At 48.1% G+C, this 25,378-nt stretch overlaps 1 protein-coding gene across 3 annotated transcripts; it reads left to right on the top strand.

The window, feature by feature from the left end:
- The first annotated feature begins 6,558 nt into the window (after nucleotides 1–6,558).
- On the top strand, nucleotides 6,559–20,618 carry CABP1 (calcium binding protein 1). 3 transcript variants are annotated; one of them, XM_009698893.1, is made up of 7 exons: nucleotides 6,800–6,844; nucleotides 11,575–11,751; nucleotides 15,440–15,470; nucleotides 16,149–16,292; nucleotides 17,572–17,681; nucleotides 18,088–18,235; nucleotides 20,030–20,618. In XM_009698893.1, the coding sequence occupies exons 1-7, from the start codon at nucleotides 6,800–6,802 to the stop codon at nucleotides 20,053–20,055; spliced, it is 681 nt and encodes a 226-aa protein (XP_009697195.1). In that variant the 3' UTR covers nucleotides 20,056–20,618. The 3 variants fall into 3 exon arrangements, with proteins under 3 accessions (XP_009697197.1, XP_009697195.1, XP_009697196.1); XM_009698895.1 differs by lacking the exon at nucleotides 11,575–11,751 and having other exon boundaries at nucleotides 6,559–6,844; XM_009698894.1 differs by lacking the exons at nucleotides 6,800–6,844; nucleotides 11,575–11,751 and adding an exon at nucleotides 14,362–14,695.
- Nucleotides 20,619–25,378: the final 4,760 nt, after the last annotated feature.

Raw genomic sequence — 25,378 nt, 5'->3', positions numbered from 1 at the left:
GATCGCCAGGCGTGTATTCGCAGGGGTCCGGGGGTTCGTACAGGCTCCGTGATTCCATCCCTGCATGTGCTGGCGCAGCCCATGTCCATGCATGTAGCCTGACATCGAGAGCCTTCGTATAAACCTCACGTCTGTGTGCACACAGCCTGTACACCTGCAGCCTCTACTGAATCTTCTGTGTGGCTATGCGACCACCTCTGTATAGGCATATGCATTCCTCTGCTTAAAAAGATCGCCGTATGCGTCCATCCCTGCCTGCTGACACCCGCTATACCTTCCAAGGTATGTCTCATGTGTTTTCTATATGTAACGGACACAGACATGGAAAAAACATTGTACCACTTGAGCACATCCACTCAACTCCCCCCTTGCTCAGCTTGGGGAAAAATTTATCACGTTTATTGCTTGTAAAGGGCTTGAGGGATGTGAGCCAGACGTACAGAATCACTGAGGGGCAAGGGATAAGCTTGCTGCCTGCAGTGGGTCTGCCAGCAACTATTAATCTTTGTCAGTGATTTACTTTTAAAACAAATCTCTTTTAAAAGGATATAGAAAGACATCAAAATAAAACCAAGCTAAAAGAACATTCATTAAATATTCCGTTCATGAAATATACAGCAGCATGATCTAATGGACTGAAATACACAAACCTTCTGGTTAGATTCAGCTTATCTTTTGAAAGCAGAAAATCTTTCAATAATAAATTAATCATAATTTTAATTAGTCCACTGTGCATTCCATCAACCTATACCGCCTTGATTTTTGTTTCATGCAATGTTGGGTTTGAACAAAGCGTCAGGGAAGAGTTTAGCTTTAGATGTAGTGGCTGGGCTGCAGGTTTGTCAGCTGAATTAGCTGTGGTTCTTTGTAGAATCACGGCTTCAGTAGCTGTTTTTCCCTGATGAGTCCATGAGTGGTATTGATTTCCAATAACAAGCAGCTATATGGTGTGCATCCAGTAAAAGACGCCTAGCTAACTTTAGGCTCCCTTTCAATAATCCTCTGACATTCCTGTGACCTTAAAGAGCAAGAGCGGTGCCCATGAACTTGAGTAATCCTCCAATTTCTATCAAATGCCCCACTTAGAAATAAAGACAAACAGCCTTCGTAGCTTGTATGAACATATTTTTGGTTTTTTAGTAGCTTTCTGCACCAGCATAGGACCCTGGACTCAATATTGTCTATGAATGAAGTCACTAGCAATATTCTAATATTTCTTCCACCCATTCTTCCCCTAGAGTACTTTGCACCTTGCAGCCATCTTTGGAAAGAATATACAGCATTGCTTCAGCCCACACAGATGAAGTACATTTTCTGCTCTTGGAAGGAAACAGGCAACCGTGTAACATTGTGAAGCGTCATGTCACAACGGTTGAAGGCAGGAAGTAGAAAATGGCCAGCAACCCCCCTGCATTCTGCTGAAATAACGTGAAAATGGTTTAGGTAGTTTGTGACCAGCTGTCTTGAGATATAGCTGGAGATCTCATACTGGGATACGCAGTTTGATCCTTCTAAAGGTGCTATCAGTTCCTTACTCAAAATAGAAGTGAGGCAGACCTCTGTTTTATGGTGGCATATCTCATGTAATGCTGCAGGGCTGGTCTGGAGTATTTGGTTAGTATTGGTTCCTAGGCCTCTGCTCATCTAATAATCAGCCACGCTTTCTGTAGCAGCTGAATACTGACCCCCTGTCCCTTTTGTTTTGAAAGAGGTGAGGGAGCCAGGGCAGAATTAGCTGCTTTTGCAGTAGTCCCAGATGGACCAAGAGTGATTCACAATTCTCATATTCCTGAGCAAAGAGAAGGGACCACGTAAGGTTTGTTTTAAACAATCTTTGTACTGTGTATACATGGCAAATTGTCATCGCAGCTTGTGAGCTGTCAAGCTTGTACTTGTCTTTTTGTAGCCCATTGATGATCTTGAAAGCAGGAAATATCCACAACACATTGTGCTCTGGCCAACACATCTCTGGCGCAGGGACTTGGAAGCTGGGCTAGTGAACCAGATCTGCATGGAAGGTGTCAGGAGATGGCATGTTCCCATCTCTTTTCATCTAACGCAGAATAAAGCTGGCTAATTACAGACAAAGCGGTTCTAAACAGGAGTTGACAGTCCAGGCTTTGTTACCTTGAGAGGGATGGAAAATATCCTTGGTCTTTTTAATAACCTTTCTGTTGTTGGTGATTCAATATGATCCAATTGCTCTAATGGAGGAGAATATTATGCACAGCATGAGTCAGCAACACTTTCTTCCTGGAACAGCTGACAGCAAAGAAAGTTCCCAAAGTCTCTGCCGAAATATTCCTCCCTCTAGATGAGAATTTGGACTGCATCCACCAATACCTGCTAGTGCCTCCCCTTGAGACAGACCCATACTTGTCTGACTGGAATATGGAACCATCCAAGGTTCATTCGAGGTTAGAAGACACAACTCTATGTGCAGCAAAAGCACTGGGGAGCCTGACGCGGAAGAAGAAGAAGACGCTGGTGAACGTTCCAGCGGTCAGGAGCTTTGAAATGAGGCCCTTGACAGCACTGGCAATGGGAGGATGTTAAAAATTCCAAATGCCTAGGCTCATCCGAGGTCAGCCAGTAAACAAGACTGGGTTGTTTCTTGTAAAATACAGATCTATAGCCACCAGCTAAAGGGTGGTTGGGAGCAAATTTGAAAGCTACTAGTCAATATGTGCACTTTCCACTCTGTGATAGGAAAAAATAGACCAAAAATTCTTGCCCTGTTAGGATAAATTAAATAAGGTGGCGTATCTTAAAACACTGAATCTCTGAAGCATGCAATGGGCTTTTAGGTAAAACTATGGACTTCAATGAAAAGATACTAGAAATTAGTTTTCCCTGCTTTACTATGTACTCCCCTCAGAGATTAACCCCCCTGACATTGCCCTGTTGCAGTGCTTGTGTTGTGTTGAGAACAACCATCTGATACCATGTCCCAGCAAGTGAAAGACCATGAACTGAAACGGGCCTGGCATCTGAACAGTCTCCCCGTACAAATTCATACTTGCACTGGAAATTTTTGCCAAGCAAAGCTACAGTCTGATAAGCAATCCCAAGTTTTGGATTGACTTTTGTTCTTTCTGTTGTGGCTGTTGGATGTTTGCTGCCACTGGATAAAGTTTCTGGCAGCTACCAAGTGATAAGCTATGGTGGGATCCAACATTTTCCTATAAAATAAGCATTTCTGCCAAAGGTGCCAGCCTGAAGCACAGCACTGCTACTTTTTAAAGAATCCAGGCATGTTAAATCACCTAAATCACTCCCTGTTCAATGCCAAGTCACCCAGCCTCCTCCCTGCTCTGTGCTCAGGTCAGTCCATGTGCCAACCGCTTCTTTACCGTGAGCTGAGACCTCACTCTGTGCCGAACTACATCTACTGAGGTCTCTGCTCTCTACCTTGGACCTCTGGGGAGAGGATGGGATGCGGACACATAGGCAAGACTCACATTTCACAAAGTTCCTACCGATTTTTAGAAAGTTTACAGCAGAGTCCCAGACCTTAAAAGAACAGTGTGATTGCCACAAAGAACAGTGTGGGAAAACCAGTATACATGCATGTGCAGCCCTCCCACATGCATACTGACTACCCCAGATATAGGCATACCCACAGATCAGCACCTACACACAAATGTTTTTGACACACTTATTCTCAGCATCCTGTTCTCTTACAGCAGCCTCAGTTGGAGGAAGGGAGAAAATATGTTCCTTCTAACCTAATCTTCTAATGACCTTTCTGCCAACTCCACTTTCCTGCCTATCTCTAAGCCGCCCGTGGTGGTGATGGGAACAAGATCCCAATGCAGAGAGCGATTTTCCTCCTCAGAGGTCAGCAGGGTCCGTCTGCTAGATTGTGATGTGCTGCCCAATTGCTCTTAGGAGAGTCAGGGTAAATAAGGAGATAAGAAAATTGTTTACGGTTGCGTCTCTTGGGCCCCTTGCAGCTCTGCCAGAGTTCTTGCAGAGTCGAAGGACTGTGACTGTGCTGCAAACCTGGTGTAAGTGGGCTTCCAGCACCTCTTCCCTTCCTGGATTGCAAACTCCCTGCCAAGCCTGGCAGCAGGTCTCAGCCCTCTCACTCTGCCCTACACGTTTCCTACAGCTCCCTGCAACTGCAGGGAAGAAAAGCAGGCAAACACGGCAGCGTGCCATGGTGGCTGGCTCTGAATGCTCTGGTACAAGCTAATATTTAGAGGGTGACCATCTCAGCTTTTGTTGAGAGGCTTTTAGAGCTCTGTAAGACACACACAACTGCTGTCTTCCAAAGCTGTCCCGTAGCAGTCTGGGGGCTGTGATAGATTCTCCTGGCAGGAGATGCCTGACTCACTTTCTCTGCTCCCTCTCTCCGGGACGATGCGGGAGATGGGCTTTTCTCAATTGCAGGGCATTGCTGGCCTCCATGCTGCCTGTCAGGGGGAGATTCATTAGCAGCAGGGAGGCGATCCTCTCTCCTCTCTGCTCTGGAATTGGAGTCATTTGTCTGGGGAAGGAGCTCAGGCGCCTCACTCGCTGTGTGGCAGCTTCTGCTCAAGGGAGACAAGCGCTTTGTCAATAAACAAGGAGCCTGGGGAATGGCTCCAGCTGACAGAGGACATTATTAACAACCGGCACTTTGGCTGAGGGTAGATCAGCCTCACATTAGGTGCTTTAAGAGGGGAAAGAGAAACAAAGCTAAAGATGGCAGCCTTGAGAGGAGCTGGGAGTTTTGGCATCCTCCAGCAAAGTCCCCTGCTGCGAGGCCCAGGGCTGGCTCAGCCCCCAAGGGCTAACTGTATGTTTCCCCAGCGTCAGAGGTCTTCAGACTGTGATAGCAGGAGCCAGGGCCAGCTCAGGAACAGTTTTGCTTCCCAGCCCACCATGGGTGGGCTTTGCTAGGGAGGTCTTCCAGACCAGAGCTTCCCCATCTGCTCTGTCAGTCTCAGTCTGCCCTGGGTACACGGGGTGTCTTCCAGTATCTGCTACTGCAGCTTCTTGTTTTGGAGGGCCTGTGGACCCTTGTGCAGCTCCTTCCCAGCCATGCAGTGAAGGCGGCATTGAGGGGATCTGAGAGCTGGCTGTTGCACTGCCTTCACTCTTGGGAAGTGGTTGCTTCAAGGAAGAGCAAGAAACACCATCCCGCATGGCTGTGCACTTCTGGCTGCGACTGGAACTGGAGAAGCTGTTGACTCTTCTCATGGTTGGACTCCTAAACTCATCTCCTCAGGTGGAAGAAACCTCTAAGCTCTAAAGCAACTGTTGAATCACCTTACAATCATACTTAATTTGCCACAGCACCATCAGGGTGAAAGCGGAGAAATCCCTGCTTTGTTGTGACATTGATAGTTCACCCTTCTCTGTCCTCCAGCCCTAGAGCTGCTAGGAGAGTGAGTCCTTGGCTCATGCACGAAAAAGCATGTGGTGCAAGTACTCAGCCCGTGGGTTAGGTCTTTGTGACAGAGCCTTTTGTTCGGAACCACACTCACAAAGGAAGCTGTGAAATCTTTCAGCTGAACACCTGAGTGTCCAAACAGCTTGCTGCATAGACAAGGTATAGGATCAGTGTCTCACGATTCTTGAAGGAGGTAGCTCTTCATGCCATGCCTTCTTATCACCGTGGAGCTGCAGCTGTGCTGGCTTCATAGCTAAGGGTGCATTCACTGTCCTGTTCAGATCCTGTTGCCTGGGTGTGATGGTGAATGCTCTTATGCTCAGCCTGAGATCAAAAGAAAATGTATTGGGGATCATCCCTTTTCTTTCAGAGATTATTCTGTTACCACAACAGACCTAAAGTCCGGAGTTCAGAGCTGCCTCTAGGTTTAGGAGCCTTTTATTTATTCCAGGACTTGGATGCTTGGAAATGGAATGGATGGATCTGACATCCAAATCCTTTGCTTCACATTATCTAGCCTGGGGCTATTCAGATTTAGAATTCAGGTGTGAGCCCATCTTTGGCAGACTTGTGCAGGTAAACTGCCGGTTGACTTCTACTTGCAGAAAACTGGAAAAACTTTACCACAAGACTGGCTCAAGGTCTCTCCCTTGTGGTTAAAAACTACTGTCCTGGGGCTGAGAGTGTTGTACGGTCCCTGGACCACTGCCTCCAGGCTTGCTTCCACCGTGGCAGGAAAAGAATGAGGGACTTCTAGGTCTGCTGGTATTTATAAGCTGAAACAGGTCCCACCCAGATAAATGGTCCATTTCTGCTCCGAAACGAGCTCTGGACTCTGCTCCAAGCCCCTAAGTGGATTGCCTTCTGGCCAGCCTAGCTTTCTGGTGATTGAAAAGCTGAGAGGAGTTAGAAGGGGGGGTGGGTAGGGATGCGATGTTCAGAGGCTGTGTGGACCCAAACTAGCTGGATTCACTGAACTCATCACTGAAATCACTTCTTGCAGTGCCTCTCTGTTTTAATTCTCCCTGAATCAGCCCTCTCCCATGAGTGAAACAATCTTGCCTGCAGATTGAGGGGGGTGGGAGGGATTTGAACATTAATCTGATGTAGATTATACATCCGCCTCCCTCTCTCTCCCCTTCTCACTCTCTCTCTCTCCCTCTCTTTCTGTCTGTTTCTCTCCCCTCCCTCTCCTTCCTGCTTCATCTCTTCAAGAAAGTGAACATAAAGTAAAAACACGGAGAGAGAGAGGCAGAGAGAGAAAAAGCTCCCTGAAGAGGGAAGCCCCAGCAGCCAGTAGCTGTTTGGATTTGCCTGGCGCTGCCTTTCTTGCTTTGCTCTCAAGGAATACCTTTAATGGGATCAATTGCTTCAGTTCCTTTGTAACCAAGTCCACCGGAAAGGCAGACTCAACATATTATGGGCAACTGTGTGAAGTCTCCACTGAGAAACCTCTCAAAAAAGGTATGTTCCCTGAATCAGAGTGCATTGTGCGTTTCCAGCCCTGCTTCTTGGGATGGGTGACGTCGTGGGCAGATGGGAATGGGAGGTGGGAGAAACACAGAGGTGTGTATGAAGGGTTCAGATCTCTTCACCAGACTTTTTTTGTAAGAGCTGTTCATGCAAGTGCAGCCGTTAGAGCCTGGGATGCTGAGAGCCTTAACGTGTGTAAATAAATGTGTGCATATGCATGCACATGAGTAGGCTTGTGTCCTGCTCCGTGTGTGTGTGTGTGTATGTAGCTGTCCTCTGGGTACGTGCAAGCTTGTGTTTGTCGATGTGCATAGTATGCTGGCACACATCTTCTGTACAGGCGTCTTAATGTACATTTATATGTGTGAGTTTGTGTGTGTGTGTGCACGTGCTTCAGTGGAGAGGTATCTGCATGAGTCTAGTCACGTGTGTTGTTTCTGTAGGCACATATATTCATGTGTATGTGTGTCTGTACGTATTCCTGTTGGTGTGTAAGAATATGCACACCTAATGAGCCCATATGAAGTATGTGTGTGTGTCCTCAGTTCTTTATGTCTCTATGTACACATCTCAAGGTGCGTGAGCAGGTGTGCAATGTTTGTTGTGAGTGTATGGGGGGGAATTTATGTGCATCACATGTACCCCTGCTTGTATGATGCTCTGTGTGTGTATACCTGCTAGTGGATGTCCTCACAGAAGTCTGTATGTAGACATGCTTGTGGTTTTATGTATATCCATCCTTGCATATGCACACATCTAGTTTTGTTGGTATGTGTTTGGGTACCAAAGCCTGTCTTTCTCTGTGCTCTGTTTGTCCATGCCTCTGCTTGTGAGTGGATACACTGGGCCCCGGCTGCGTGCTTGTGCATCACGTCGCACGTCAGCACGGCCCATGTGTCTACGTGCTTGGGCCCAGCTGGACTTCATCTGCGAGCTGCCATGTGTATCTGTTAGGCTTCAACCCACGGTCTGCTCTGTGCTGAGGTTGTACAGTGATCCCAGGACGAATTAGATTCAGGAACGATTCTGCTGTCAGGGACTAGATTGAAATGGGAATGACGTGCCCCAGAAATATTTCTTATTTGACTGAGGAAGGTCTTGCAGCACTGTGTACCTGTCAGCCGCAGGGTTCTCACTTAGCATTGCTGCAAATCTAATAACTCAGCAAAAAGCTATGCGATTCACTCCTCGTAATTTAAAAAGTTATGCTAAGCATCCAAAGCACTGCAATGAGGAGCTACCTCTGTGGAGACCTTGCCGACAGTGAAATGCCACTGCCAACAGGATGCTCCACCCAGGACACCTTGCCACCCAGGAAAGCTCCCGTGGGAGGGGGCTGTTGGGGAGAGCACCTCCCTAGCAGGGAGTTTCTTCTGGCCAGAGATTTGCCTCTTCTGTGTAGAAACATAGTTTATTTGTATCTTGGTGGCTGTAAACAAAGGCAGTAATGGCACAGTGCTGCTGCGGGGGGAGCTGGGATACACGAAGAGGGAATTCATCACCAAGCAGTTAGGCAGTGCTGAGACCAGTCCCGAGGTCAGGGTGACCATCAGGGAGAGGCAGAAGTAGTTGAGGTTCACCCAAATGTTGCACAAATGAAAAACTGACTTGGTTGCTTGTTAGGTCACCTCCAACTTGCAATACAAGGAGTTGGCTGCAGCTGTGCTCAACGTGATCAAGGCAATTGCAATTAAAGTCTGACATGTGGCCAGGCTGCTTAAATCAAAATGGATTCAAGAACTTATAAACTCTGTGTTGTCAGTCTTTTAGGTAACTTACGCTTTCATTCCTAAGAGCTCCCTCGAATAATGTACTTTGTGCCTAATTAGAAGGCCTGGGATGGCAGGACTAAAGAGAGAAAGTTGCAAAGCTGAAGCAGAGAATTTCTCAGATGTCGCTCCAGCTAGCCATGAATTAAGGCCCCGGGCACTCATCCTGACAGGTCCTGGAGCTCTGCTATTCTTTTGATCATGACACACATGATTATAGTGGAGACTTTGCAGATCAGTCCTAACGTTGCATAACGTCACTTGGCTGCTTTGTGATTCCAGTCTTTTTTCTCAAATTTTACCTTGGGCAAACTCATTTTGCTGAAATGGTAAAGAGGAGGGACTGTAGACAACGTGTGTGAAAGCTGCCTTTGGGTGACAAACTGATCTCTTGAATACATGATTTCAACCTGAAATTTGGGAGTCACTCCCAGGTACCGGCTGGTTTGGTCTGGGACTAGCTGCCATGGGGATACCTTGCCTGTTCAGGTGACAATGTTCTGGCTTTGATTCCACAAGGTCTGTTGTTGGCAGCTTCACTTTCCCACTGTCACAGTGTCCCCCCCGGGATCCCAGCGGCCAGCCTGGCTGCCTTTCCCTCTGGGAGCCACTGCAGTTGGGATGAAGAGGCCTCTCTGGGCTTCCCGTTCTGCAAAGTCCCCCTGACACACAGGCAGGAAAATGAAGTGAATCCTGTTGTGCTTCTGCCGTGCAGAAAGGAAAAGCTTTGGCATCCAGGTCCCTCGCTTTGCCACCCTTCACCATCACTATGGCTGTCTCTAAATCAGCCTCTCTAAATCAGCCTCTTCCCTCTCCACAATCTGCTGGTCTGACACAGCCAAGGGCTGGACTCAGCCAGGAAGGGTAGTGGTCCTTTGCTCGAGGAAGGGACAGGGAAAGCCTGAGCTCCCCAGTCCTGTCCTTGAATTTTCCTTGTTGTGCATGCTGCTCTTTCCCCTGTAACAGGCGCTGACGTTGCTTTGCCCCGTATCCGTATCACAGCTCCCTTCCCGGCTCTGCTGGGATGTAGGAGGAATGCGGTGGAGGGAACTTGTAGGGATACTTGCAGGAGAAACCTGGAGGGCTGCTGGCAGAGGGGATGTCAAATGCCATAAATCCTGCCTGCAGTGGCAGAGCTGGGCAGAGAGCCCGTGTCAGGGTCTCGCTAAGCTGTGCACCTTGTTGTCCTGGCCCTGCAGCAGGTTGTCTGGTCAGGATCCTCGGTGGCTCTTGGCAACTGTTTCATCAAACTGGCAATCTCTATCCACACGGGAAAATAATGGGATGGCCATTCTGTGGCACTGCTCCGCGGCTTGGTAATAAACACTATTGACTGGAAGGGTCAGCAAACAAGGATTAGGGGCTGTGGGGCCTTCAGTCTTTCACGTGGCTTCACTGGAATTGAACACAGAACCGATGTGGGCTATTTTAAGTGATTCATATTATTTGGTGTATTAAACTGAAAAATGTGCCAGAAAATAAAGCTGATAATTTTGAAAATACATTGCACTGGTATCACGAAGCTGCACAGTTCAACACAGATGCTTTGACATTTAGCTGAGCTAGTAATATGCCATTTGTGGATGGATGCTCATCTTTCAGGTTTTTAAGGACAAGTGTCCTATGTGTCAGATTTAATCAGAGACAGATTCCTTCCTCATCCATGACTGCAATGAAAATGCTTTTCTGCTTCATCATTTTCTTTCTCCATGGCTTGCTTTTTGAGTTGTTTTTGTTTTGATGCTTGATATTCACATGACATTATACATGAGCAGATTGGTGTAAGACTGTACAGAAAGGCGAACTACAAACCATGTGTGCAATATAATAGCACATGGCAGACGCAGCAAGTAGATACAATAGACTCGGACAAGTGTGAATGAGGTGTGTGTGCATCTGGTCTTTTAGCCTGAAAAAGCACCTCAGGCTTTAAGGAAGGGGTTAATAGAGACAATGACAATTGACAGAGCTTCTCTGATCACCCCTGGGAACACCAGCTGTAAAAGTAGAATCATTCCTGAAGAGGAATCTGGTGTATGATTAATGTTTATTCTATAAAACCAAGGGTCCTGTGGGTTGTGCTGGCTTTTTATAGCTGCATGGGAATATCAGGATAAGAGTTTTCTTGCAGAGCCAGGGAAATGCATTTCTATAAAAGGAAAGCAGTGCCTCCTTATAAAATCCAGTGCTGGATTCTGTTCTGGAGCTCTAGCTTAGCAGGACACGTGCACTTAGGAAAATGTGCAAATGCAAACAGACAAAGATATTGTGCCCGTGCCTGATCTCCACTTTGGGACTGTCAGTGATTAGAAGAGGCCAGTGCAGTAACTGCCTGAGACCCTGAGGATGTAACTAATTAGAAGTGGCATGGGGAGTGTGAGCCTGCAGTTGGCAGAGCCACCTGATGCTGTAAAAGGCCTTCTAATAATATTATAAAGCGTGTGATGCTGTGTTGCTGAAGTGTAACGTGGAGCCTAGCGCAGTGTCTTTGTGTGGGCTCTGCCTGGTCTCCCGGGGATGCCCTGGCCAACACGGCTCTGGCAGCAGCTTTGCCCTGGGCACGGGCTGGCATACGTACTGTGAGGTTGGGGTGAGCTGTCCTTTGCAGCTCATTCAAGGGATCGTTAACTCCGGGGCTGATAGTGGGAGCGTGGCCCTCTCGGCTGTGTCTGGGTAGATGTGAGCAGTGCTGAGAGTTTGATGTCGTTTCAAAGTGAAATACTCCTGGTTTGTTGTACTTCTGTCAGCTTTTGAAAGGGAACTCCTGGACTTACTGCTTCTGTACAAATCCTAATAGACCTGTGGGGGGGACGCAGTGTGGACCAGATGAAGGAAGTTTAACAATAATGTCTCTGCGAGGCGGTTCAGTAAAACTTCAGAGGAACGGCTGGGCAAGACGGGGAGGTAACATCCTCTGTTGTGTTGTTTGCTTGCTGCTGGTTGGCTGGGAAGATCCGCCATGAGGAGAAGACGTGCTATAAAGCTGTCCAGACGAGCGAAGAGGGGCCGTCGGCTTGCGAGTACCAGGGTCCGCTCATGGTGCTGGCCCAGAACTGCGCCGTCATGCACAACCTGCTGGGGCCAGCATGCATCTTCCTGAGGAAGGGCTTCGCAGAAAACAGGCAGCCTGTACGTAAGTTACACCCAGCCGGGCGAGACACGCACAAAGCCACGTGGACGCGAGCCGGGGATGCGGAGCTGCCCGCATGCTCCGTCTGCGTGGAGCTCTGTTACCCCCAGCCCTGGGTCTTGAGCATCCCAGCTGCAGCTCCGAGTGCAAATACACAGGCAAATGTCTAACCTGAAGGATGTGCAGAGATATCCCCGTGCCTAAACACCAAGAAAGGAGGATTCTAAAAATGCAGCTATGGAAGATAGATCCAAGCCTACATTCAAGTAGGCATAATCGTATGGACTCAGGAGAAGGACTTAGGACTTCAGGACTTAAATAATCATATGGACTCAGGAAGAGTCCAGTGTTCAAAGCTGTTACACCAGCAAGACATCCACATCTCATTCCCAGAAGCTCAGATTAGCATTTAAGGCCTAAATAGCCACTTAAATGCAAATCAGGGCATCCGTATTGAGAACAAGCTGTCCCACAGAGATGCCCATATTTGATACTGTTCCTATCAGCTCACAGTGAGCACACTAGTACCAGCAGAAATAAGCATGCATCTGCTTCCTCACAGATACCCAAATGCAATCTCTTATATGCTATTGTACCCAGCCTGATGCTGCAGCACCCCACACCAAATAAACCAGAGAACATCGGTCTATCCTCATATTTGCAAATAGTGCCGGACTACCAAATGCTATTACCCATACACATACACGAAGATAAATAGCAAAACCACATCTATCCATTCAGTCACAGCTATTTGGAACTGTGTCTTCATATGCATCTAATGTATGCATTCATATACAAACAATAAAAATATATGTTTGTAAATTCAAATGTATACACCTGGACATGTTAAATATACATAGATATGCACCCCAGTATTGTATCTTTACAGGAAGTAAACCAGATTTTTGCACAGAAACATTCAATTCCTACAATAACATGAATTTAAAGACATATACAAACATATGATTAACACACTTTTTATGGATATGTATGAGTGAATATGTGCATTGTCAGATATTCACCCAATGCGTTCCATATTCTTGTGATAAAACAAAGCTCACCCCAGTTGCCTGACATTCAGAGCTTTCTTGCCTCCGTAAGAAATCTCTGTCTTACTCATGCATTTGATACAGTTATCTACAGCTGTAGGAGACACCTAAATCTTGATTTCTGAAACCTCTTCTTCAACCAACAGTCCAAAAAAGAATCATTATTTGTCATTATTGATCAAAGGGCTTTTGTTCTTCCTAACCTTCAGCCACTAAGTGATCACATATTCCTTATGCTAGTTCACTAGAACACAAAACACAATATTCTCAGACAAGTACACTTGCTGGCACGTACAGAGCTACCCATCATAGGACATAGGTCCAGCTCCCTAGTAGAAGGCTCACAGCTGGACAGGTATCTGTCCTGCTTAGGCTGTGGAAACTCACAGTACCCTAAGAAGTCTCCAAAATAGGATTAGTGATGTCTCTAACTACCCTGATGTAGAATAAGGGCATCTGATAAACAGCTTTACTTTTACTGACTCTCTAGACCAACAGGATTTATTGTGCATAGAGCAGAAATAAATGAGGGTAAGACCATTAGGTATAATGGACTCTCTGAGGGTCACCTCTGCTCATATCTAGGATCTAAACTCTCTGAACAGTTTTATTCTTCTTTCCATATGTTCTCCAAAAGCTTTAAAGTCATTCAGCTCATTTCTTCCCAAGCAATTTTCCTCCTTTATCATTTTAGGGGATCTTCTTTCAAATTTAAAACAGAAAACCTCTTCATGACGTTAGTTATCGCTTGAGTCAGATTTTTGGAGGGACGTAAACCCTCCGCCTCCTTTTGCATTCACAGTCTGTGGCTCTCTGGTGGTAGAATCTGCATGTGCAAAGATATGCTCAGAGCCCTGCAAATGCAAATGACTTGGTGTGCAAAATTAGAGCCAGTGCTGAAGCCCCCATTTCTGACATGTATCAGTCCTGTCGGTTGCAACGTGGTCTTCAGTGAGCGAGGAGGAGGATGGTCTTTCGATGACTGCGCTGCAGGAAGGTCTGGGTGATACCGCAGCCATTCTCACAAGACAGCAGTTACTGTGGGTGAGTCATGGCACCCTTTGCACCGTGGCGGTGGTAATCATACCCCTGCATCTGCTGCCGCGCTGAGCTGGCTGTCGGCACACAGCGGTATCTCCAGGGATTAATGTTTGCGAACTCTGGAATGAGGTGCACAAGGTTTTGGTACTGATCATGGGTGGTTTTCATCTGCTATTTTATCTAAGGCAGCAGGGCAATAATGCCTCCTGCATCCAGTCTAAGGAGTTTGAATTGTTTTATTACTTGGTGTTGATGAAAGCAGAACAAATGGGATGACATGTTTGAAAATACCAGGTCTGTGAAGGATGAAACGGCAGAGCCAGTGTGCTCTGACAGTTCCATCCGGCACAGAGATGCCTCTGGGAAGGTTATGAGTGGCAAGCTGGTCATTTCTCTGGCACAGCCCACTTTTGCACAGACGTAAACCAGTGTGTGTCCTAGTTTGCTATGCACTCTGAGCAGCTGCCATTAGAGTTTCCAGAGGAGCCTGTGGTTAAATGGCAAAGGATCATCCTTCTCAAACTGATCAAGGGCACTGTCTCCAGGGACGTGTGGTGAGGCTGGAGGACACCTGGAAGGCAAGGAGAAACTCCCCACAGTTGAGGGGAAAAGCTGAGAGTGAGACGATAAAAGAGATCGCGTTTCTGTGTTTCTAAATTCTCAGATGTTTTGGATTTGCCTGGGAGCCGTAAGAGGACTTAGAAAGGGCATTTAAACCAGAAAGCAGTGCATTTCCATGCTCATCTCTTCTTCCTGGTGCAGTGTTGGAATTTTCCTGTACTCTTTTATATCCTCCCCCTTCTTCCAAGAAATTCAAATTGGATGTTTGAAGTTGCAGTGTTTCCTGAACATGGTGAATCCTTGTCCTGTTCTGTTTGTAGATGACCTTGATGATGTATATGTCGTGTGTCTGCCTTCATGCCTGGTTTCAAAATGCTTGTATATGGAGTTGAGGCTGGGGGGAAGGGGGAAGTTCCTACCTTTATGTGGGGACTGACTGTAGGAGATGCCACTGGGACGTTGGCTGTAAGAGAGCTCGTGGCTGTCACTGTCGCTCTCCTGCCAGAAGGATCAAGCAGTGATCCAAGCAGACGATGGTATAGACCTGCTGGCTACAGGGACTGCTTCCAGCTGTTTTGATCTGGCTATGTCAGCGGGAGCTGCCGTAGGACATACAATCAGAGCTCTAGAGGAGATAATAACTGCTGCAGGGACAGTCTCTGCTCCAGGATTTGGTGCTGGAGAATGATGTAGGAGCTTCATGAAGGTACTCCTAGTACCATCAGGTGGGGAGGCCACACATGTTGCTGTGCTGGCCAAGGTCTCTTCTATTTTGGGGGAGCGCCCGTCGTCCCCCTGTCCAGAAGATGAGAGGGAGAGGGGCTTCCACAGAAAAATGTGCAGGGTAACACCCCTCCTATTGGGGATGAGAGCTGGGAAGCCTTGCTAGGTGGATGGTATTAAACATGTCATCACCTTCTTGTTTCTTCTCTCACTTTCTGGCTTGTCCCAGAATTGTTTGCAGCATCAAGTGCTATGCTGAAACTATGTTTGTGGCAAGCAAACAGCTTTAACATAGTATGTTCTCTCTTTGCAGGATAGAGAACTGCGTCCAGAAGAAATTGAAGGTAAAATTTGTCGCTCCTTCTGTGTCACATTTCTCCCTGCCCGTTGAAAATCTACTGGCTGGCCCATCCAGGTTGGCCCCCATGGGCTAGAGTAATTTGGGGCAAATCAAGGGAGATGATTACTGGAGTAGTCCCTGGAAACTCTATCAAAAGAAAAAAAAACTTCAAGAGTGCTGACTGTGAAGGAATTTGCATCCGTTCGAGCTTCTTCAGAGTGGGAGGATAAGTAAAGTAATGGGATGTGGGCTGTCAGGGGACTGTTGTCCACCTCAGCTCCCACAGAAAGTGTTGTAGAGCATGATACAGTAGTATGGCTCCAGGGAAGCTGTTTTACCTGCTAATCCCTACAGTGAGGGCTATATAATATAGTGCAGAGGTAAAAGTTGGGAAAACTTGCTAGTTTCAGTTTCTTTAGGGAGTGCAGGTTAGCAGTGATCAGTTTGTGACACTTGTAGTCCAAGCAAGCTTTCCTGTAAGGAATGAGTCAGCAGTGCTGCCGATAGAAGATCTTAACGTTGCTCCAGTCATTGTCTCTTTGCAGGGACATCTGCTGGGAAAATATGGAGTATCTTAGGGAGTCTGGCCTTATAAGGTGCTGCTGATTCTGGGGAGGTTTCTTGGAAAAGGTATTTCAAGCTGTCACTGACAATATTGTTCTTTTTGGATCCACTCCCACAGAATTAAGAGAAGCCTTTAAGGAGTTTGATAAAGACAAGGATGGGTTTATTAACTGCAGGGACCTGGGGAACTGCATGCGAACCATGGGCTACATGCCTACTGAGATGGAGCTAATAGAGCTCTCCCAGCAGATCAACATGAACCGTGAGTAATATCCACCTAGCTGTACCTCCGTGTTGCTGCTGTGCCCAGCATCATTGCCCTGGGCTCTCTCAGTCTCCTGCTGTCTCTTTTCCTTTGGATTTCCCCCCCCTCTTCTTTTGATTCTCATTTTCACTCCCTATCATCCCTCCTGTTTGTGGTCCCTAAAAGTTAATGCCTTTTTGTTTCTCGTTTATCAGAGGGACTGTGTGGACTGTGCTGTATGGGAACAGTGAGTGGAAGGGTTGTCCTTCGTAAATGTGCTGTCAGGTATAAAACTGCCCTTGGTGTGGGCAGTTAGAGATCGGTGCACAGGTTGTGGGTGTTGTCATATTGAAGCTCTTGTCAGATGGTGTCAGACTGAAGAGCGAGCCTGGGAACATGGAGATGCGTTGGTCAGATGGGTGATGGATGAGCTGTTCACTCTGTGGTGGTTGGTTGTGGATCTGCTGTGTGCCTGGGGATGGGCTGCGAGCAAGCTGTGCTGGCGGTGTCAGATGGGGGCATCTGCTGGAGTCATGGAAAAATGTGACAAACGTGTCCGATTCACTGTAACTGTGTTTGTGCCCCTTGTCTTTCACTGTCATTTCTTGTCACCTCTTATCTGTGGCACTGCAGGGTTTTACCCTCAGCCAGGTGGGAAAAAGGGTATTTAGTGCACGTTATTTCTGACACATGATGATGTAAAAAGGACAAGTTACTTGGTCAAGGGAAGGAAAACAGTTGTGACATAGGCAACCAGTCACACACAAAAGCAGCTGATAACCCTGGCACACAAGTGCTTAGGAATTTGAGAGTGTTACTGCCAGCTTTCAGATAGGGGACAAACAAGAAAAAGGACTAATATGATGGATAAACCGTTGGGTATGCATTAGCCACTGCTAATGGAGCAAGACTCCGCCGCTGCTGCAGGGCACTGCCCAGGCCATGCAGGAACATCACGCTGTGCCCTTGCCATACCCTTTGGCACAGGCGCAGCAGAGGGTTGCTATGAGCACTAGAATGATCAAGCCTCTAATACCTAGTACGTGATGCCATAAGGATGTGACAGTCCATGGCAGCCTAGGATGGAATAGCTTGGGTTCATTCCGCCTAGCCCACCATCCAGAAAATACAAAGACAATGTAAAACTACCTCTGCTTTTCCTTCCATTGTCCTGCACCTTCTGTGCTTTGCTTCCTGGAGAACCAAACCCTCTCTGGGGCACACAGAAGTGCAAAGTGAGTGCTGGGCTTGGCTAATGTACGGAGTTCTTACATACGATCTTTCATGTTGTCCCAAGTGGGTGGCCATGTGGATTTTGAAGATTTTGTTGAGCTGATGGGACCAAAGCTGCTAGCAGAAACTGCAGACATGATTGGTGTAAAAGAGCTCCGTGATGCCTTCAGAGAGGTGAGTGCTCCCTACCGCGTGCCCCCCAGACTGGTGAGCAACAGGAGACAGGAAAGAGAGAAGACCCACTGGGGAAGAGAAGAGGAGGAGGAGAGAGCAGCACAGTGGAAGACAGAGAAAAAGCCAAGTCAGGCATGAAACAAAGGAGGAGCAGAGAAAGTCACTAAGATAAGGGAACCCTTGAGGCAAGGAAGAGGAAAGCTGATGCAAACACGCAGTTACAAGGGGTTTCTGAGGAGAAAAGACAGACTGGATCAAAAGGCTCCCAAAGGAGGAAAAGGAAAGACACAAATGAGTGCAGGAAAAATAGGGCACTCAGGAGCAGGACAGTACAAAATCCAACCCAGAGCAAGATCCATTTCCATTAACTATATTTCCCCTGCTGGTATTTTTCATGTACTTGCAGTTTGACACCAATGGTGATGGGGAGATCAGCACCAGTGAGCTGCGAGAAGCCATGAAGAAGCTTCTAGGGCAGCAGGTGGGCCATCGGGATATTGAAGAGATCATCCGGGATGTGGATCTGAATGGAGATGGGCGTGTTGATTTTGAAGGTGAGAAGGGATGAAATCTCCCTGTCTATCTTCTCTAGTGTAAGTCAGAGTTTCAGCTCAGAGGCGGAAGCAGAAGGGAAGATTTGCATGCTCAGGGCCCAGGTACCTGAAGTGTGGAGAAAAAAATCAAACAAGATTTTTTTCCCCTAGTCAGCTGAGGAAAATGGAGAATATTGGCCCAGACAGGAAATTCCTCAGCTGGTGTTCATTTGTGTACCATCTCTTGCTGCATCTCAGTTTCAATTGGGTCTCCATAACTCTAGCATGGTAAGAGATACGCCCTGTCACAGAGAAGCAGATTCTGGTGCACACATGCTGTGCCAGCCTTCTTTTTACGGGGCATTTTCCTTTCTGTTAAATCTATTGCAAGAGTTGTGAGGAGGCTGGATTGGTTTGGAGAATGCATTGCACCTTCTGTTTCCTCTGGCTCACCTTATTATCTGGGTTTATAGAGAATTTGTTTCTGTGCCTTTATGCCAGAAGATGGCCACATGCCAGATGTGCTCACTAGGACTGCAGATATCTGATCTGGAAGTGTCATGCTAGATCCTAGAGATAATTCATTTCTTCTCCCACTTTTCATGCCAGAAGGACTTGGAAAAATAAGAGTGGTTAGGTTACTGTCCTAGCCATCAGCCATGGCAGGAGCAATATTAATAGAGCTCAGGGTTTCTGGCAAGGGAAGCAGTTGATATCAGACAGCTAAGCAGATATAAGAGCTGGAAGGTGTGAGAGCATGGCAGGCTGCTTGTTTTCCTAGTGCAAATCCAGATGTCCCTCTGCAGTAAGGGTGAAGCGCATGAACTTCAGAATTGGAATAAAATTGACATCATTTTTTTGGCTCAGAGCCATTCCTGGGTTTCCTACATGACAAGGAGTCTCAGTCCTCAGGATTACTGAAGCTTCTGAGGGCTTTGAAAATGCTAAAAAACTAGAATTGTCTCCCTAGAAAGTATCTGGTAGCTGCAGTTGTTCTAATGCACTGGCTGATTACATGACAGTAGCTATCCTTGTTTCCCACAACTAAATTACGTTAGACAGCTAAAATACATGAAGTGCTATCCCAGTATCATTTTCTCTGTGAGTTACTGCTTTAGTTGTCAAAGGACAACTCCATCAATGGAAAAGGAAAAGTCAAGGGGGTAATTTCCACTGCCCTCCGCTTTGTGGAGTTATTAGTTCCTCGGCCATTCAAGTGCAGAATGAAAACACATTTATATTTGATGGCATTTACACTCAATTTGAACAATTGTAATTGACTTCACAAGCTGCAGGGTGGTGAAGAAATAGATCCAGGGTGTCCTTACAGTTAACCTGTACCTTTAAAAACAAGAAGTCCATCAAAGAAAACTTTTCTCTACAAAAATGCTGTTACCTACCAAAGCACTAGTGCTTTCCCACACTGGTGTTTCTGAAGTGGCAAGCTTACTAAGAAATCATACTGTGTTCCCAAGACTATAAATTAAGGTTCCCTGAAGTTACAGTGAAGGGAGACAACACTTGCTGTAGTGTCTCACAAGGAGTTGCTTGTGCAAACAAGACTGTACACTGGCTGGGAAGGAGTCCGAGGCAATGAATTGACCTGCTAGTGGGATCGTATCGCCGTTTCTAATGCAAGGGTTAAAACCCATTTTGTGTGAGCTCTCCAGGGCCGATCAGGGAGCAGCACAGACCTGCTGGCTGTGTGTGGACTCTTGGTTTCACCCTGCCTGCATGCTGTCTCCAGGGAATGAGAGTGGGCTGAGGACCACGGATGCCTTCTGCTTCAGGGATGTCTTTTCTTGTTGGTTGCAGAGTTTGTTCGCATGATGTCCCGTTGAAGATTATTCTCAGCTAAAGAAAAATCAGCACCTTAGAGAGGGCGGAAGAGGACCTAGATGGAGCATCTAGCCCCGATGTTCCCACATGAAGGTTTATCGGCTGGCTGCAATTGGGACATTGCAAGATGACCTGCTGCTCCTCCCTCATGGTGGTCCCCATGCCCCTCCACCCTTTCACACTGTGAAAGACTTGCAACTTCCTACAACTGGAACCATTCCTTGGAGATGATTGCAGGAAACTGCAGAGCCAGGACTTGCCATGATGCTTTCATGGGATATTTGCAACTTTAGACTCCTCCTCCCCAGCTTTATTCTCCCACCAGCTGCTGCAAAGCAAGAGCAGGAGAAATCCTCTTGGCTTGGTGGATGAGACCAAAGCAATTGGGATTGGTGGCAGCCTCAGGGCGTGCTCTGCACTTCTTGATTTCCCTTGGTGAACCGTGTCTGTGTTTGCTGTCTCTGTGTGTGTGTCTATCTGTGTGGAGTTATTTATGCTTCCCCAGCACATACTTGCATCTCCTGTGGTTATGTTTACCAAGAGTAAAATCAATTACATGTCTTGCGGGGGGAAAGCGATAAATATGCACGCTGAAATGATGTGGAGCCTGGATGTCCCTGTGAGAAGTGGTGGCTGGGCTGGGGGAGAAGGGTTTCAGCAGATGCACTCCCCAGCGTCTGCACCAGGTCTGGAGGTGAGTCCTTGCTGCAGGAAGGAGAGTCACTGCCAGCCACTAAGCCTGCAAGAGGGCTCTGCCCTCCCTCCTGCTGTCCCCACGGTCAAAGTGCCTGCAGGTGCTTCGTGGTGAGGGCAATGTGGAGGGTCCCCATCCCTGCATCCCCCCGGCTTGCAAGGGAGCAGCTGAGAGCCCCTGTGGGATCGCAACAAGGACCAGTGGGAGAAAGGGCACAGAGAGGAGCTGAGTGGAAGGGGGATAAGCAGTGATAGCCAACCCCCCCCTTTTCAGACCATTTCAAACACAACTGCAAGCATATGCACAGTGGGGACTGTGCTGCGGGAACTGAGCTGTAACACCGTTGGTGCCGGGGATTGGCCGGGAGCCTCCTTGTGTGATAGTGCCCTGCTCTCCAGCTTGTTCACACTCAAAAATGCTGCATGTGTCTGCAGTGGTCACCACAACAGCAGCCTCCAGGCCCTACCAGCTGCTTCCAGACACATCAGATGCTCATCCGCCTTCCCCTTTCCCCAAGATGCTCCCGACCTCCAGCTCCCTTCCCCTACCCTGCCAGACCTACAGTGGTCCCTTTTCTCTATGCAGAGGCTCAGTCACAAGTTGCCACGACTAATTTCTGCTTGGCTTCAAAGGGCATCATCATTGCTGTGTGTTTCTCAGTGTGACTGGGAGCTGTTTTCCTCTCAGTTGCCCCCTTACTCCAACTGGGAGGTTAAGGACCAATATCCTCCTGCTTCCTCCATCTCAAATCTTTCACTTCCCTGGTTCTCTTTCAAATTCTCAGGGTCCATAAATCCGTGTCCTAAAGGAGGATTTTCTCTTCTGCTTTCCTGTTGCTGTGCCAACCAGCATAGCTGCAGCAATGGCTGATATCCCAGCAATGGAAAAACTATGTTCCTCCTTGTATTTGTGTGTGTGCGTACTTGTGTTTGCACAGGCGTGTGCACTGGGAAAGGTTTGTGTGTGCGCGCATAAAAGCAGGGAGTGCCAATAGGCACCTGGGAGTGCAGCAGTAGAAGAGTTTGCTTGCAAGTGGGTGTATGCAAACTATGTGTGTGTATCTATGGAGCTGGTCCAGTCTTAGTAATGTGGGTGTGAGCCAAGAAACTGGAGAATGGATATTTACAGATCTCCATATTTACTGGTACAGCAGCTGTATTGTGCGTAGGAGATGAGGGTGATAAACTGAACAGAGTCCGGAGTCCTGGTAAGTTATATGTGTACTTAGGATAATACTGGGGAGGGAGAGACCTGTGCAGGGTTGTGTCTGCCATAGGGAGTGTTGATACACCAATGTGCTTCACTTGCAGTAGAGCCCGTTGAGGAAGAAGCGTGCTTGTGTATGCAGACCGAGAGGACAGCTGCGCAGCTTGGCTGTGTGCAGCAGAGTGACTGCCTGCCTGTGGGCACCGGTGACAACTCAGGCACCTGCCTTGTGCCGTAGCCAGTGTACACCAGCCTGACGGACCATCCGTCAGTGGCAACAACCGTGGTGGCTGCCTCTGCCTGCTCCTTCCTGGTTCCTGCACCAAGCAGACGCATCTTTTGCCCGCAGTGGCAGATGGCAGGACACGGTCTTAATTTATTTAAAATTGTAAACCTATTTCTAGAGGCTGCACTGATCCGCAGCGCAGCATCACGGTGGCTGAGGATGCTCTCTGCAAACTGCTGCCGTTTTCACTTAGGCATGTCCCTGTGTTTGTACCATGGCAGAGCTGTGTTTGTCTTCCCAAGAAATGCAGGGACACCGGTGCTAGGGGATTTTTTTTAGGACACCTTTGTGTCATTGCAGAGGCAGTCCTGGAGCCACAGCTACTTCTGAGGAAAGCTGGGTCTCTGCCAAATCATCTGTAGCTCTTTTCTGCCAGGTCTCACCACGGTACTGTGAACAGATCAGACAGGGTAGGTCCCCAAAGCATTCATTTTTTTTGCTTCCAGCAGAAGCTCTTGCTGCAAGCCTGGTTTTACTTGCACAACAAACCCCAAATAATCCCAGGGAGTTTTTCTGTTTTCTTGGGCAGATAGGGTCAGAGATTAAAGCTCCATTCTAAATGATCTAATTCCAGAGATAATCCTTTTGCTCTCATCTCCAATCCGGTACCAGGGAGGCTTCCGAATAGCTCCACATGGCAGGGCAGAGCCAGTCCCCTCGGCACACCTGAGCCCCGTAGCCCCGTGTGGGTTGGGAGCTAGCCCAGGCAGCGGGACTGGCTCATGTTGACTTCTTAGATGTCTCATTAGCCATGAGATCTGCTTCTGACCCACATGTCTGTGTTGCTCTTTTTGGACATCCCAAATCCCAGTCCCTTTTTCCTGCAGGAAATGGCTAATACCCAAAACACATGCCCCATGTCCCTTGTGAATGATCAGGGCTGTAGGTAGACCAGGCAGGACTGATTCAAGACAGAGTCATTTTGGCACAGCTGCCAAGGGACAGGGAGAGATCAAGGGATTGAGAAGACAACCCTGAGCCTTTCACTTGTAGGTTACTGGTGTAAATCCAGCCTGCATCAAGGGACTGATGGCTCAGTGGATTAGTAACAGGATACAGAGCCTTTGACATCTGGGGCACAAGCTGGCATCAAGTTGCTGGTGACGGCAAGTAATGATTCAGGGGCGGCAGTGTAGGATGTCACGGACACAGGCCATCACAGCACATCCACCATCCTCTGCCAGCAGCCGTGGGCAGACTGTGAGCCAGGGCGGGTGTTCCTCCTGCACCCGATAAACACAGCCACTATGCCTCCTCACTTGCTGCTGCACAATTAATCCCTCTTGCTTCACGATGGGCTGCTGATTCTTGGGGAATAATAATCCAGGCTAGTTATTAGAAGATGCTCTGACTGGGGAGGCGGAGGAGGTATTGCAATCTCAGTGCCTTGCCCTCTGAAAAGGTGGAGTCCTTGGAAGGAGGGGAAAGAGAGGGGTTTTCTCCTCTCTTCAAGGAAGGGAACTCTTTCTTTTCAAGGAAACTCTTCTCTCTTCAAGGAAAAGCTGCTGCTATTTCACTGTGAGGTGTGCAGGAGCCCTGGGAGCCCTCGACAGGGATCCCAGGCTTGGCACAGCCACGAAAGCCCCTGGTGACACTCCCAAGGCGGGGGATGAGCTGGGTTAGCCCCCCGCTGCCCTTGTACACATCTGGGGCCAAAGAGGCCCCTTCAGCTAAGGCACCTGTCTTGGTCATACCTAAGTGTTAGCTAGTAAATCCCTTCATGTCTGAATTGCCGCTCATGGGCATGTTTGGTCTGGGCTGAGCAGTTTGATGCTGGGTTTGTAATGAAGGCGCAGTCACTGGCTGCACAGCCCCTGTGCCCACCAAGGCAGTGAAGGTCCCACTGTGAGCCTTATGCTCCCCACCTCTCTGAGGGACACAACAGGGTTTCAGCCAGGCTCTGCCCAGCCAACACTTGAGCCCCTGCTGCTGTTTTGTGTGTATGTGTGTGAGACCTGTGAAAGCCCTGCCGACTCAGAGGCCAACGGGGCCAGCTGCCTTGGCCCACCTGGGCCACGCAAGGGGTTGTGTGTGGCTCTCAGCTGGACCTTTGCTGCCCTGGTGGGTCTCAGGACTGGAAATAGGAAGATTTGCACCCATGGACGTTGCTGTTTGTAACCTCAGCCCCGGCCGTCTCCTCGGCCTGCTGATGATTGACACCGTCCCTCTTCCCACTTCACTTTTGCAGCTCATGGCAGTAACCTGGTGACACACAAAGTGTTTACGTGCTTTGAAGTTGCGCCCCTGACCCAAGCGCATCGCTGTTTAAACTCAGAAATCTTGAGAGATTAAGGAGGATGGTCTGTAATCAGTACAAATGAGCTCTAACGAGGCCTCCCTCGGCCTCGCCAACTGGACAGCATTGTTCTGGCCACAGCTACTTGCACTCCTTTGCTAACTGAACTTGGGGGACACCCAACAGGTCACAAACACAGCAGGGATACGGGAGATTAGTCTGGATTTGATCAGATGCTGCCAGGGCTGGGGTCTGTAATGCTAAGACAATTCGCCAGGAACCAGCATGAGGTGGCTTAATCTGGAGAAGTGCTAAGTGTGTGCTTATTACACTACTTTTCTGGATGCGGTTTCCTAAGTCACCTTGCGGTTTCAGGAACGCCTTCCTGGCAGCAGTGCTGGCGTGAGAGCACAGCAATACCGTGTCTGCCCCGGCCCAGTTATATCACGAGCCCAAGCGCTGATGTGACAGCAGCAGGAACACGCTCTGGGGCCTACTCCAACCTGGGCAGAGCAAGTTAGGGAACAGGGGGTGGGTGGTTACCCCTCCCCCAAACAGTTCACTTCTCCAAGACTGTGTCCTGTTAAGAGGCCTCGTAAGTGCATTACAAAAGCAACAAACCCGTTTAATTCTCAATCTGCAGCACTAAGTCTTTATTTCTAAAAGCAAACACTTTGTGGAAGACTCAAATTAATAATTTTAATGTCATTGGGACTTAGGAGCAGCTGCTGTTAATGCAGTTGGCAACTGGAGTGCAAACGTGAGGCCTGGCTGGTGTCTGAAGCTTTGAGGAACACCGAGATCAGACAGAAGGGCACGGAGCCAAACATTAAGCTATTTGCTCCCTCACCATGTAGTCAGTGAGTTTTGTCCAATCTCCATCTGTGATGTCTCACTCCAGCC

Source organism: Cariama cristata, unplaced genomic scaffold (assembly GCF_000690535.1).
Source record: "Cariama cristata isolate BGI_N322 unplaced genomic scaffold, ASM69053v1 scaffold44104, whole genome shotgun sequence".
Classification (NCBI taxonomy): Eukaryota; Metazoa; Chordata; class Aves; order Cariamiformes; family Cariamidae; genus Cariama; species Cariama cristata.
Note: the sequence above shows the minus strand (reverse complement) of the source record. Positions and strands in the feature narration are given on the sequence as shown.

Excerpts from the sequence above, each read along its gene's own strand:
- CABP1 (XM_009698893.1), top strand. The coding sequence starts at position 6,800 with ATGGGCAACTGTGTGAAGTCTCCACTGAGAAACCTCTCAAAAAAG. Across the intron at positions 11,752-15,439 it reads TCGCAGAAAACAGGCAGCCT|GATAGAGAACTGCGTCCAGA; the intron begins GTACGTAAGTTA and ends CTCTCTTTGCAG. Across the intron at positions 17,682-18,087 it reads TCCGTGATGCCTTCAGAGAG|TTTGACACCAATGGTGATGG; the intron begins GTGAGTGCTCCC and ends ATGTACTTGCAG.